The sequence below is a fragment of the Astatotilapia calliptera genome, chromosome 7 (assembly GCF_900246225.1).
Source record: "Astatotilapia calliptera chromosome 7, fAstCal1.2, whole genome shotgun sequence".
NCBI classification, from domain to species: Eukaryota; Metazoa; Chordata; class Actinopteri; order Cichliformes; family Cichlidae; genus Astatotilapia; species Astatotilapia calliptera.
In genome coordinates, this window is record NC_039308.1 from 64,011,268 (window position 1) to 64,025,572 (window position 14,305).

At 41.9% G+C, this 14,305-nt stretch overlaps 1 protein-coding gene and 1 long non-coding RNA gene across 4 annotated transcripts; both read right to left on the bottom strand.

The window, feature by feature from the left end:
• Positions 1-643: 643 nt before the first annotated feature.
• Positions 644-6,924, bottom strand: LOC113027084 (carbohydrate sulfotransferase 1). Of its 3 annotated transcripts, none has more exons than XM_026176548.1 (3): positions 6,393-6,924; positions 3,325-3,505; positions 644-2,494 (listed from the first exon to the last, which is right to left on the bottom strand). In XM_026176548.1, the coding sequence occupies exons 1-3, from the start codon at positions 6,393-6,395 to the stop codon at positions 1,368-1,370; spliced, it is 1,311 nt and encodes a 436-aa protein (XP_026032333.1). In that variant the 5' UTR covers positions 6,396-6,924; the 3' UTR covers positions 644-1,367. The 3 variants fall into 3 exon arrangements, with proteins under 3 accessions (XP_026032333.1, XP_026032335.1, XP_026032334.1); XM_026176550.1 differs by lacking the exon at positions 6,393-6,924 and adding an exon at positions 4,841-4,881; XM_026176549.1 differs by lacking the exon at positions 6,393-6,924 and having other exon boundaries at positions 3,325-6,376.
• A 4,735-nt stretch (positions 6,925-11,659) lies between these two features.
• On the bottom strand, positions 11,660-14,071 carry LOC113027492 (uncharacterized). The gene is made up of 4 exons (XR_003273064.1): positions 13,985-14,071; positions 13,647-13,731; positions 13,151-13,222; positions 11,660-12,384 (listed from the first exon to the last, which is right to left on the bottom strand). It is a non-coding gene; the product is annotated as an uncharacterized LOC113027492 (long non-coding RNA).
• Between the last annotated feature and the right edge of the window lie 234 nt (positions 14,072-14,305).

Here is a 14,305-nt window from a genome sequence, read left to right on the forward strand (position 1 = left end):
AATTTCACTTCAGATTTAATAGTACTCACAGAGCAGCATGACTACTACAGTCAAATTGCATACTTTCCTTCACTGAGGAGTGGCCATCTTCAGCAGCATGAGCATCAAAGCTCACAGCTCCCAGCGAGCCACAATTGCAACCTCCTTAGGCAAATGCAGTGTTTGCATTTAAAAGGCAAGAAAATCACAGCGAAACAGTAGTTTGTCTGTGATTCATCCAATGAGTTCGTTCTCAAAAACTACCTCCAGCATTATCTCAAGAGAGCAGTCCTACATAGGAATAAATGGGCTGGTGTCTGAAGAGAGTACAATTCCTTTGTCTGTTTAGACACAAAGGACAGTTTTAAGTGAACACAGAGTTGAGTGATGCTGGTATTAGTCTTATTAAGTTCAAAGATAAATGAAACTTGTTTTACTCAAAAATCTGTTACTAGAAAACACATTGGCACGATTCTAATTTGTTTTAAAGACAAGCCAGATACAGAGGGATTACAAGATAAAACACAACAAATTTACACCATTCTCTGTGTGAAACTCTAAAACTCAGGTACTTATCGTCTTTCCTCTCAGGATTAAATAAATAAATAAATAAATAACATCAAACAAATATGGCTGGAAGAAGATTTTGCCAATGTGGTAGATATGCATTACTCATGATATGAATAATTTATTAGAAAAAGTCTAAAAAATACAAACAGTAAAGGAACACTGACAAAAATGCCTCAACACATCCAGAACATTATATTTTCATACTTGCATTGCACCACTTAATCAGCTATTACAGTATTTAAGTATTTACAGTGAAGAAACAAGAAATAATCTCCTACTGTTGACATAGTGAAAACAGAGCTGCTGTGCACTGCAGGAGATTGCACCAGAAAAGATTTTCTACCTGCAATATGTGACATTTTAATCCTTTTCCAAAATGCATTAGAGACACTTGGAAGCTAAGCCCTGTAATTTCTTTCCTTTTATTTTTGTCTTTCATTTGGGGCCATGTTTTGAGTGACTTACTGTGAAATGGCACCTGGACTCTGGCATGTCTTTTTACCTATAACTATTAAAATTACATTAACCCCTCCTCCCAGTCAAGCATAAACTTTATCTCATTAGACCTCAGAGCTTTGCTATACAGTTAAGAAAAGCATTCAACACATACAGCAGTACGGACTTTATTTTGGGTAATTAACATTTTTCAGCAACACACACTTGCGATTTGGCACTTTTAATATCTTTAACAAAAGGTGAAACTACAATAAATATAATTTGTTTTAGGCATTGTTCAAAATTAAGATAAATTACATTCATTTAAACTGAGCAGAAATAAAGAGCATAAAGATTTAACTTAAAACCCACAGCAGAATCTGTTATGTGACTGGTTGAAATGTCCTGTGTTCCACTAAACTCTGTGACAAGTTTTTGAGTTCAGCCACGGAGCGAACCTGCTTGTATCCCAGCAGAGCCAGAGTGTCATTACACAGATTCTGAACCGTTCTCACAATGTCAAAGCCGAGTCGAAGCCGCCAGCTCTCAGCTGTCACTCTGGAGTCTCTGGTGGTGGAGTATCTGTAGTTCCACTCAGATGGAGACGACGCGTTACTGTTGGTGTTCTTTGCAATCCACGTCCTCACCCTGTCCTCCATCTCCAGCCCTGCAAACTTGTAGATTTCACTGGCCTTGTCCTTCGGGTTGAATGCTAAGTCCTCATACCGTACCAGCAGGTAGCGTCCACGCAGCCATGCAGGTCTCTGCAGGCCTGTTTCTACAGAGGCTGCCATGTCCTTACAGGTGCTGGTGATCTGCGAAAGGTCCACGTAACGAGGCTGCCGCCCCGTAGCATTCCATATTTTCCAAGCGCGAAACTGATCAGAAAACGCCATCATGCGTGAAGCAAGAATGGCTCTGGGGTCTCGCACCAGGTGTACGATCTTAAGGTCCAGACGTGGATCTTCAGTCAGAGTGCGCAGATCCCCCACCTCAGGTACCCGCACGGTCTTTACAGCTACATGCCCTCTCGACAGACACGACATATAGGCTAAAGTGAGGTTCAGGGCCCCGCACTTCTTAGGGCACCAGGTTTCATCGGGTGGATCAGAGGCCGCTGCAACTACTCCATCAGAGCACACCGGAGGGGAACAGAGGGCATGACTGGAGCTCCTGCGGAAAAAGGAGCTTGTGATGTGGTCTTGAGGCTCGGGACGGATGTAATTCTCCATGAAGTGAAGCTCACAAGTGTACAGATTGAGGAGAAGGTCCCTGTAAGCACCCAGCAAGGCACGGCGGTCCAAGGTGCGACGCAGCCTGCTGCTGGAGTTGGTGAAGGCTTGCTGGACGTGGTACAAAGGTTCAAACACATAGAAGACCCCAGGATGCTGGTTGAGGAGCTGTCCGGTAAATGAGGAACCACTGCGTGTAGTGGCAAACAGCAGGATGTGCTTCCGAGGTGAAGCCATGGGCAGCCAGCTGTCATCGCAGGAGGTTCTCCACCGGGAGTCTTAAGCAAAAAAAAAAAAAAAAAATCTTGACTGTTTTAATGTGTATTATGCGATACTGACGTCACTTTCATTATGTTTTCTTGCAACAAGGTGAACAGCTTTAAATAACTCATTGCATAATATGTTATTACCTGTTCAAGCTCTAGTGAAAAAGAGTTATTTCATTAATTTCAGAAGAATCATTTCAGCTCATAAAAATGAATTAGAGCCAGTCTTTAGTCTAGAAGAAATACAGAATCAAGCCAATAAAGTGTAAATAATTTAGCGAGTAAACATGCATGAGTAAGTTGCTTGTTTGCTGGTGGTTACCGGGGGGATGAGAAATGGTGGATCTCTAAATATAGCACAAATAGCTAATGTGTAATTACTCCTGATTAGGAGTTGATTGCAAAGAGGATGCTACTTTTATACACAGGAGCTCGTCACCGACACACATGTGAGCTATGAGAGAGGATTAATGGAGACGGATTGGAGGAGGATTCTAAAACCAATCACACATATTTAATTTCTCTGTCCTCTCCACTTACAGGGAATTCCCGTAGTTAATGATCCTCTGTATTTTTTCTTTTAAGTCACTAACAGCCGTGGCGTTGCAGCCTGATTCTTGATGCTGGAATAGAAATAATGTCACCAATCAAGCGCTGCGAGTGCATCACTGCATGCCTGCTGCTGCTGTGCTGCCAAATACTGTCTCATTTGTCTCATACTCATTTTAGTTTATTCATGTTAGATTTGCATTAAATATAATAATAAACCTATACGCATGCCAACAGATGTGCAGACTTTAGTGTGGTATGTGGGGCAGTGTAAATTGGCCATCGGGCAGTACCTCTGAGATGTCTGCTCTGGCAGCGGTAAGCTCCCTGACAAGGTCCTGACAGCGAGTCCCTCAGGGTCCGGATGGCTGTGTACTGGACCCCCAGAGACGCACATACAAGAAGCAGCACCGTCTTCCAGGAGCACTCCATCCTGCCTCCACCTCTGACTCTACATCCTTTCCACTGACAATGCTGGAAAGCCACAGAGGCACACACACACACACGCACACACACACACAATAGTATTTAATTTCAAAGCTACATACATGTGCAGCTTTGACACACTTGTGCCTGTGGGTTTCCACTGATGACCTTCTGCGCTGTTCATGCTGGAGCAGCAGGGAATCTTGCTCAAGGGTGCATGTCATTAACTTTTCTCCTGCTAGTTAAGAATACAAACCTTTGTCCTTCAGCAGTAGTTCCTACTGCAATAGTATTAGTCAATAAAGAAATTGCTTAACCTTTCTAAATCTGATAACACTTTCATCTCTGAGCAGTAAATGCGAGGCAGCAGCCAGCTACCGAGCATAAAATGTTTCCATAAGGATCCACAGATTTGTGCCACTGAGAAAGTGCGCAGAGGTCACGGAGAAATGGTAGCGGTAATGTCCCTATATACAAAAGCTCCACAATTCAGGATACTGTGCACGCAGTGGCATAATTGCATTTCATTTTTGCTTTCCTCTCTTCTGGGTAATTAAGCGTCTAAGCTCAGTAGAGCTACATACCCAGATAAATATAGCTGTCTTCATACAGATGAGCGTAGAAGTTTCCTTTGTACACTTCCGAATTCTTTGCCACTGGGCATGAAAGAGCAAAGGTAGATGTGATTTTCCAAATGTATTCATGAAAAAAAAAAAGCTGCCATCCATCCGTCCCTATACACCAAGCTGATGGTAGGTAATCGCTCGAGATCCCTGGGTACAAACTGTCTCTCCATCACTCAAAGTGGCTGCGCGAAGGCAATCATAATCAAAATCACAGGTAAATATATATCACCGAACTGACAAAAATAAATATCACCTTCCTGTTTGCTTCCTCACCCCTCTCTCTGTCACTCCATCTCTCTCCAGTCTGCCTCTTGTTCATTAATGATGTTTATGTGTCCCTGGCAGACTCATATCCTCAGGAATGTATCACACTGAGCTTTTGATGTTCCATTAATCACAAACAGCACCAAACCAAAGACATTTACTCTGTGGGTGAGGGGAAAAGAAATCGAGCTGACATCATGAGCCATTCTGTTTGAATACAGCTAAAAACAGTGATGCAGAATGAACACATCGGGGGAGAAAGTTTGTTTCTTAGACTGATAGTTGCAGACAGGATAACAGGAACAAGGACGTCATGCTCTTTGTTTTAGGGCTACTTTAAAGTCGCTTCTGTGTATGTGGAAGGAAAGGAGAGATAGAGACATAGAACGATTGTATGAATGACTGCAGATAATGAGAAACTTTGACCAAGCTTGTTTCTATCTCTGACATTTAAAACAAAAATCTGTCAATTTGACAGCCCTGCCATCCATACCCCTACTGCACAGTTGGCTGACCAAGGCGCATCATATAATTCCTCAGCGACAGGTTTTGTTTTCCTTTCCAGTCATGATCATGGCTCAGAGCTCCTCTGCTGCACACCGAGCTTCCCTCTGGAGAATGAAGACAGATGCTTCAATGGATTAAAGCAATTTGATTTGCAAGTCCTCCGTTCTCCCCGGCTTATAACACCTTCTGCGTCGGCACTCACACCCGGAATAATCGATGTTCAGTCAACAGCTGGAAGGGGACTGCAGGCTTCAGATGGTCTCAGCTTTTGTACCTCTTGTACAATAACATTCCTTACAAGGAATAACAACCACAGGGACAAGACTGACCGGAGATTACACTCTGTCAGGTTTGACTTGTAAATTCAGCAAGCAGGCATTGCTGCTGCTGAGAAAACATAGCAGCAAAAGTGTTTGGTGCAAGAAAGGTAATTGCCTCCGTGGAAAACAAAGACAACAAACGAGGTTAGGAGTTAGCGATGAGGGTGGGACTGAGGGATTTGGGATGGAGGTGATTGAGGGATGTGACAGTGCCAAAGATTTTTCTATTAAGGCCCCTCTGTGTGTTCAAAGATCCTCAGGGGAAGGCTATTTATTGGCCACGCCTGGCGATCAATCCTGGAAAACACAGTTGAGCAACAGTAGCATCATCGGGAGGCGTTTCAACGCTCCAGTCCTAGCATCTATGCATTTTTCCTTTCTCTGTTTCTGTCTAAACCAATACCACATACGCACGCGCGCGCACGCGCGCACTCACACATCCACAGGCAGGAGAGCAGAGCAGAACACTGCAGCGCTCAAAGGAGATACATCTGACCCCGGGCTACAGAGGGGCTCCTGTGATGGGGGGGTGAAGATGAAGCTTGTCCTACATGATTCCTCCAGCACAAAAACATTAAAAGAAAAGGGAAAACAAAAGGTACTGAGAGGCGCAAAAGGGGAAAAAGAAAAAGGTCAGCGCTTCATCTGGTCTTGTCCACAGTGAATATAATATTTACTTATAAGGTTCCGACTAAAGGTTTTCTCAGTGTTTGATTCCCTTTCAAACAGTGGAAACAGACAGAAACAGACAGAGTGAATGTGTTAAAGTGCAAAATCAAATTGAAAAAAATGTTAAGTTTACCGAAACACTAAAACACATCGGTAAAGAGTAGTAGCATTCAATTTATGCTACTGTACTGCCAGTTTAAGTAGGAGTAGCAGTGACGAAAAGCGCAATTTGGCATCTGAAAATGATTACTATCATAAATAGCATCTAAAATAAATACTTCCGTTAGTTTTCTACGCGTTTGCTACAAAAACAAGATTTCCTTTGGAGATTTACGGCATAGTAAAAACAGCCGCCGATAAAGTAAGACGGTGTCACTTTAAACTCACCGTAGAATCGCTCAAGAGACAGTTTCAGTTGTTTTAAGAACACATCTTTAAAATATTTAGTGATTATCTCGACAGTGACACACTTCGATCACGGCTCTTTCAGCGCAAAATGAAAAAAAAAAAAAAGAAGAAGAAGAAGAATGAATGAAATAAATGTCTTACCATCAATGCGCCTGATGAGATAGGAATTCTCCGGCCGGTCCTGTTTGGTACGCTGCATCGCTAAAAGTGTGTTTGTGTGAGTGTGTGAAGCGGAGGGATCGAGCGCTGCCGCTGGTGTCCACATCCAAAGTGGCTTCAGAGCTGGAGATGCGCTATGGATGGAGAGCGGCGAGTAGATGAGCGAAGAGGTATTTCTCACCCCTCAAGAGACCACACAGAGTACTGGAACCGGGTCTCTAGATTGGATGCACGATTGCCTTACCGTGCATTACGCTTTGAAGCCGTAGGGCACGTTTCATTACGTCTTGGAAATATATACGATCTTAAGAGGGAGTAGCCTAATCTGAATATGAGATGCACTCTAACTAAAACTCCACCTTCCATCTGTAATTCAACTTGTTTGCAGGTAAACGAGGAGCAGATATTTCCCATTTTTTATCTTTCATCGGCTCCAGCCATGCATCAACAATCACTTCAGCATCTCGCTGGTGTCATTCCTCCTTTGCTGTCACCATCTCTGCAGGGATTCTCACTATATGCTCAACTGGAGCACCACACACACACACACACACACACACACACACACACACACACACACACACACACACACACACACACACACACACACACACACACACACACACACGCCTCCCATTGGATGAGTGACACAATGACCTCTATTTTCCCCCATTCCAGTGAGGATGACTGCTATCATCGCATGTGTCCCCTCTCCAGGCTGCCAGCCTCCTTGTGTGGAGATGTGGGCACCATATCATTGTCCCTGGAGCGTTGCTTTAGGGTCAGATTTTGCCAGTGACAACTTCATTACTCTTGGGAATGGGGGTGGATTGTGTTTGCAGTCTGATTTATCTCAGTGGTTTATCTTATGCTGGTTGAATTGTGTCTTTATGGAGATAAACACAGATTAACAGAGTAATGTATTTTTTCTGCTGTAGTCCTTATCTGTTTTCCTATAGTGTCTGCTATCGAACGAGCTGTCAATTCATCAGAAGCCCTAAACATCCTTTTAGTTATTCCAGCCTTTTCTGCCTTCATCCAGAAAAATCTTTCGAGGCAGTGCAACACCAAAGCGAAGGCAGGCAGAAATAATCTCAGAAATGGATACTGGAGGGGATGGAAATCTGCCCACACAGATATGGAGCAACCTTTTTGTGGTGTTACAGGGTTGAGGAACATTACAAGTTGAAGGCTTTACTGCACAGAGGGCAGCAAACTGCCAAGAACACCTTGTGAGTGATACAAGTGTGGCCCATTCTCCGCTCCTCTAAGCACCGATCCCTCCCCTCTGCCTGCCTACAGCATTGATTCCCCGGCTCTAAACAGCCTAACGCCCCCGCACGTTCTTGGCGAGGTTTGATACAGGCAGTAAGAAAAAGTTGAATATTCCATGTTTGAAGGCTGAATCCTCCACAGGCCTCCCCGTTTAGCTATGCCCACACTTGTTCCTCACTACATGCAAAGAGAACAGATATGGACATACTTGCATTAAAGATTCATTGTGCTTTTCAATTTCTTTTCCAGAACACTCAGGCTCTTAACTAATGTTTCACCAAACTGCACTCGTTCTTCTCAGTATCTCTGTGATTTACCTCAAGATGTGATCTTTAACGTGACAACAGTATTTTATCATAAAGTGTTTGGAAAGTTGAATTCTCTCCACTGTTAGGAGTAACCCTGTCTCCTTAGCTCACTGAGTGTTTTTATATATCTGGGCTTGCTTAGCAACATCTGTTCAAGGCACAATCCATCAATCAGATAAACTGTCAGTCAGACTGTCACAAGTAAACCCAGGTCTTACAAAGTCTGCCTCTGGAGAAGAGCTGGTATTCCTGTGCATTCCAACTCAGCTGAGAGCCTGCAAAAACATTCCTTCAGTTCAGGTCTCCATTGTTGTATTTGCAATAAGCAGATGAAAAGAAATTTCATTTTACCAACTGCCATGCTAGCAGAGACAGCTAAATTTTTTTCAGTAAACAACCACCACGGAGCACACCAGTAGAATTTCTCTAATATCACCCTTGCCACATCTAAGGACTTTGCAACAAGTTATTGCCACTTGGAAAGTAATATAATAACAGCACCATGCAAGTACACAATTATTTCATTTAAGTTTGACATTTCTCCCACGATAATTATTTGTTTTCTGGCACACTAATTCAGAAAAAAGTTCATGCCCCACTTCTCACAGCTTGCAATTTTTATTGATTAAGAGTCACGAAAATAAATTCAAAATTAATTTGACTTTGCTAAAACTCAGTCTGTTACCCTCAACACTATTTTCTGTTTAGTCCTCTTACTAAATTATAGACCTTCAACTTAGTTTCACTTCATATTTTACTGTAGTCATCCAAATCCATTCTGTAGTGGCTCCTTGCCTTAACAGACCTGTTTGTGAACCCTTGCCTTCATGTAACCTCTCAACTAATCCCAGATTTAAAAATATGTCTTTAATATGAAATGTAAGTATTTATGAGAGCTGGGTTTGTCATATGTTGAGTCAGCATCAGTCTGCATCACTGCAACCTCCATGTTGATCACAACATGATGTGTGCTGGCCCAAAAAGCATTTTTCCCTTTATGTTGCTGCAGTTCCTCAAATGGCCACTTGAGGCTGGCTTTCATTCAACATCGCAGTGGCTACATGCATCTTTGGATTAAGTCTTGGATTTTTGGAATTTGATTGACCTCACACACCAGGAAAGAAAATGGGAATTCTGCTCTTCATATTCATTTTCAAGTTCCACAAACACAGTGTGGCCTTCCTCTGTTTTTTTTACGCTCTTCCTCGTCTTTATTTTTGACTCATGGAGTGTGAAGTTGAAACAGATAAAAAGTTTTATCCAGATTAAATCACAGACGGCCTGTGTAAACCTGCTGATTCCATTGGAAATAAAGGTAACCAGAGACTCTCATATGTAACTGAAGCCCTGGTGTCAGCTCGACATTTTCATATGTTACAGGATACTTTGCTGTCATTTCCTCTGATGACTCACTAGAGTAACCAGTTTTGAGGAGAAGGAGAAGCCACCCAAGACCTCTTTTTACAATATTGTTCACATAACGTATTATCTCATTACTGTATTGTTCGACATGTTTAAAAAAAAGTGTAAACACAGTCATTTTTGTAGTAATAATTTTGGGTTTGTGCCCAACAAAAGAAAGTAATTATCATCAGCCAATGGATAAAGTTTAGAGACTGTGTGTTTTGGTTGTTTATCAGTTTTATCACCAGTATTTATGTGAAGCTAAGTTAAATGGCTTTAAGCCTTACATTTAACTGACAGACACAATAATGCTATCAGTCATTTCGTCAGACTGTTTGCCAAAAAATAAGCATATTTACAAAATTATGAAAACTCTACATTTAAACTGACTGGGATTTATTTTGTTTAACTTCAGATACTGAGAAAGCACAGCTTTAGTCAGCTGGGATGTTTATTTGTAATTTTTTTCAACCAATAGGGAGTTTCTTTTGTGTAATATTACTTGACTGTTAATGAGAGGTCACAATTGAATTCAACAATGCTGACCCCAATCAGACTTGGAGTCTCAACTAGTTTGATTGCTTATTATTCTGAAGCTTGCAGAATTCCTGACCTGGCATGCCACACTTGTCTCTCCACTGTCCTGGTCAGTGAGCCATTTACAAAGACGAGGATCATGTGGCATAAATTTGTCTCGCCAGTAGACAAATCCATCACTGGCTGCTTTCTATGAAGACTCCAACATTACAGAAGGAGCTCTACAGTGTTCCCATCCTGTTTGGCAATTTTGCAAGCCTTCATTTATTAAATTCAGGTGGGATGGGACGCATGCTGAGGTGCTTCACAGCAGGCAGAGCGAAAGAAATCAGCTGAGTGACACACATGATGATGAGAGGAAAGAAGAATGTGGGACAAGAGGGATGAGAAAAGCAGAGAGACAGATAACAGCAGAGAGGAGGAGAGAAAGAGCAGGAGGTGGAATGAGAAAGTTTACACACACCATCTGTGCATCAAAGGCGTGGCTGTGCTGGCTCTGACTTCACAATACGCGTCTGCGTGATTATTTTTGATCGAGAGATCTCTTGATTATGGATGGTCTCATTTTTACTTGCCTGTCTAGCGTGCTCTCACTTTTTTTTATATCAGCTTTAATCTAACAGTATCTGCACATGACTGAGCAAGTCATCTGTGCTGTTTTGTTGTTGAACCCTGTGCAAAAAAATATTCTGCTTCCTAGCAAGGACTTTTAATTATCTTCTGTGTGGATGCAGGTATCTCAGCAGCATTCAGTGAAATTAAGAGTTTCTTTTTCTGCCACCAGTCAAGAGTCTCACACACACAACTCTTGTGCTTCTCACATGCCAGAGGAGGCAATTAAATGAGATTTCAGGCCTAACCAGTTGATAGCTCTTGTTTGCATGAAAGACGAGATGTTTTCTTTTGTGTTGCATAAAAATGTAGATAAATAAAATGTAGCTTGTAAACATCACACAACAACTGTAATTACTCCATGGGATGAAAACCAGAATCATTATTGTGGGGCTTTTTCTCTCTCTAAAACACTTTGATCACACAGAAGTTTTACAATCTGACAGAGAGTGAGTATCATAGCATCAGCATCACGCCCACTGGTTTCTAGAGTATAGACTTCAAATCAAATCTACAAAAAGCCTTTGAGACGTCCAGAGGGGAGTAAGTTTTATTGAGAGCATTTGATTGGTCGTAGTCTTGCTCGAATTGCTCCTCTGAAACAACATACATAAATTCCTGCATGGCTGCAATCCAACCAGACACCTCCACATGTCTGGGTGTTGAGCAGACCGCTATTAGGAAAGATAAGCCCCAAGTGGCTCATCTCAGTCGGGTCTGTAACATCCCCCCCCCCCCTCTGTTTTTGGAACCAAAGGCCCCCCTATGCAACCATTTCCCCTCTAGTGCTTTTGCTGTAAAATCAGCCCATCAGCAGTGCTCTCTGGTGCATAATTGGTGCCATTAGCACAAAGCATTGCACGCTCTCAGACACTGTGGCTAGACAGCAGCAATAGCGAGGTACCTTGCTCTCTCTCTCTCTCTTTATCCCACCAACTGTTTCACACTCACAGGGCTCGCAGCCATCACATTTGTGGGAGTAATGGGCCTGGCAAATTACAGCAGATCGGGCCTCAGCAGGCTCAGCCTGGCAGCCACCAGGGAACATTGAGCAGACATGCTGATTCCACTGAACATGGGTTCCTGATCGGAGAGAAAAAGCTGGCCTGGGAGTGTGGAGGGATCATGCTAACTTTGACCGGCTGTGGTTTTGATTGCTGCATTGGTGTGCGCGCACATGTGTGCTTACAAGACAGAGAAAACTTTAGATAATCTTCAAATCGAGAGTCGGGTCACACGTCTTGTTGTGCTGCAGAAGTTGAACGAGCCCAAGTGAACACACTCCGAGTAACAACTTTTCTAAACACAATTTCCTGGCTGGTTTCATTGATTATTTTTCCAACTTTAGTTCTGCTCTGTCACCGCGATGGCTCAGTTTGCTTCAACTCAAACACACAGACAGCACGGTCTGAGACAGACTTGCACTAGCAGCTCAAACACGCCCTCCTACACACACAGATGGTCTGAGAGATGCCTCTGCAATTAAGCTGATCCATTTAAAGTCTCACACTGTAACAAGCTGAAGGAAGCCTACTGCTGGATCTTGCTGCTCTCTGAGGCGTGCTGAATCCTCTGCGCTCTGTTGGGCCTCGAGGGTCTTTCTGTGTGACCGAGCCTTTTCTTAATTACACCTGAGAGCACAGAACAGCTGCTCCTCTGTCACATCTGCATCTCCATCAGTCAAGCCTATGAAGGGCTGTATGTAAAGCAAACTGGCAAAGATGTAACACCTTCTACCTCATGCCTCTCATTGTTTTTGCATTTTGCACTATTTGCACCACATTTCTCTGCAAATAGCTCTTCTTTTCCTCCTTCCAGCAGACATTGCTCATCTTGTCCTGAGAATATTCATGAAAAAAAAAGAGTCACAATTAAGTTGTTTTTAAAACAAATGATGAGGAAAGTCCAAATTTCATTTTCACTGTGGGTAATTCATAGCTCAACTTCCCAAATATGACACCTTTCATAAAGTTGGTTGATTTTTAGTGCATGTATTTTTAACACTTGGGATGTATTTTTAATAGAAGTGCTTCATCAGAGGGCTGTAAAAGTATCAATGTTAGCAAAGAGCAGAGAAGGTTTCAAAATTACATGAAAGTTGCATTAATTTTATGGAAATAATACCAGAACAGTTTATTTCATAGATGTGGCCTCTTCCTGCAGCTGCAGCATCAGATATTAGCTCAGTATCAAATTAAGAACAAAAACAGAATAAGATTTAATCTTTAGATACCAGCTGTGCAAATATTTCCTCACAGAAACCATATTTCTTCTTTGGATATATTGGCATTGCTGTGGAACATAAATATTTATCAGGGCTCCAAAAGGTTAAGTGTGTGGGAGTGATAGAATCTGGCAGCTGAAAATATTGCTGAAAAAAAAAAAAAAAAAAAAAAATCTCCAGGTTGTTTTCCAAGATCTGAGGCTTCAACACAGCTATTAAAATACTTTTACATCGCCATGGTGTTCTTGAAAATAATAAACAAAATGTAAATAATAAATATGACGTTGGATTATTTAACCCTTGATATTTCTTCATGTGTAGCTTTAAAGAGCTTCAATATATTGGTATATGCTTAAGGTAGCACACTTTCAACATATTACCTCAGTATTTTATGCCGGCATGGGAGGTGGTGATATGATTTTCTCACCCGCAGAGTCCACTTTAGGGCGAGACTGAGAAAGCAATTATTGAGTAAATATGCAACAGGAATAACAGTCGTCGTCTTGTTCTCTCATAAATACTGCATAATCAGCAGCCTTTGGGGCTAAAACATAATTCTCAACTGCCAAAAAAATTGGCATTTCTTAAGTGGCCAACTTAAAGCTTGCGCCACTAATAAAATGCAGAGCTTGACATGTATACCTGATACAAAAATGGTTTCGGTCTCTAATTTCTAAATTTGGGCTTACAGCAACAGTACAGACTGTAAAATTTTAAATTCATAACTCACACATTTAAATCATGTTCAGACTTGAAATTATTCATATATAAAAGTCACTTGAAATGACACGTGGGTGCTAACACAGTAATTTGTGCCACCTAGCCTTCAGGTGGTATCGGTGGTGGTGCTTTTTGGAGGCTTTTAAGTCCAATTACCTGGGTTACTGTTGGGCTATACAAAAAGCCAGTCCTGGAAGTCTATGCTCCAGCTTTGGTGAATGAAAGTCAGTACAGTAGGTATCTGTGTTGATGCAGAAAAGGCGTGGTGAGGTCTTTTTCCATTGGGTGCAGAGCAGCTAAAAATACAGAATGGTAGCCTAGCAGTACAAAAAATTCAGTGCAGCAGAACATTTGATTTATTTACAGTTAAAATCAAGCTCAGGGACTTAAAAAAAAAAACAAGAGCTAAAACACTCCAAGTTAACAGTCCATATAGTATGTACATGCTGCAAATGCTCCAAGGCAGTTCTACAAACAAATTCATGGAAAAATACCACATCTTCCTTGATATCCAAATGTAAACTCCATCTTGTTTCTTCCTGTTGCTCTGCTGGGTTCCTGCGCCTTGACTCTTTTGTTGGCTGACCTTAACTGTCCTGAGCTTCCCTCCTCTAAGCAGGGAGGCTGAGCAGGCGTTAATAATTTCCTTTATTAGGAAGATGAGGGTAGAAAGTAACAACTTTTCAAAATAAAAGCATGCAACAAAACAACAACATGCAAATATGAAACCAAACTAATACAACACACAGAATAAAACATTAAAATTATACCCACACAAGCATTAACTGAACCAGCAGTACCTGTATGCAGTAGGT

What these genes read in the sequence shown, in the direction of transcription:
- LOC113027084 (XM_026176548.1), bottom strand. An exon ending in CCAGAGCAGACATCTCAGAG is followed by an intron (nt 2,495 to 3,324) that starts GTACTGCCCGAT and finishes TTTTTGCTTAAG; the next exon opens with ACTCCCGGTGGAGAACCTCC.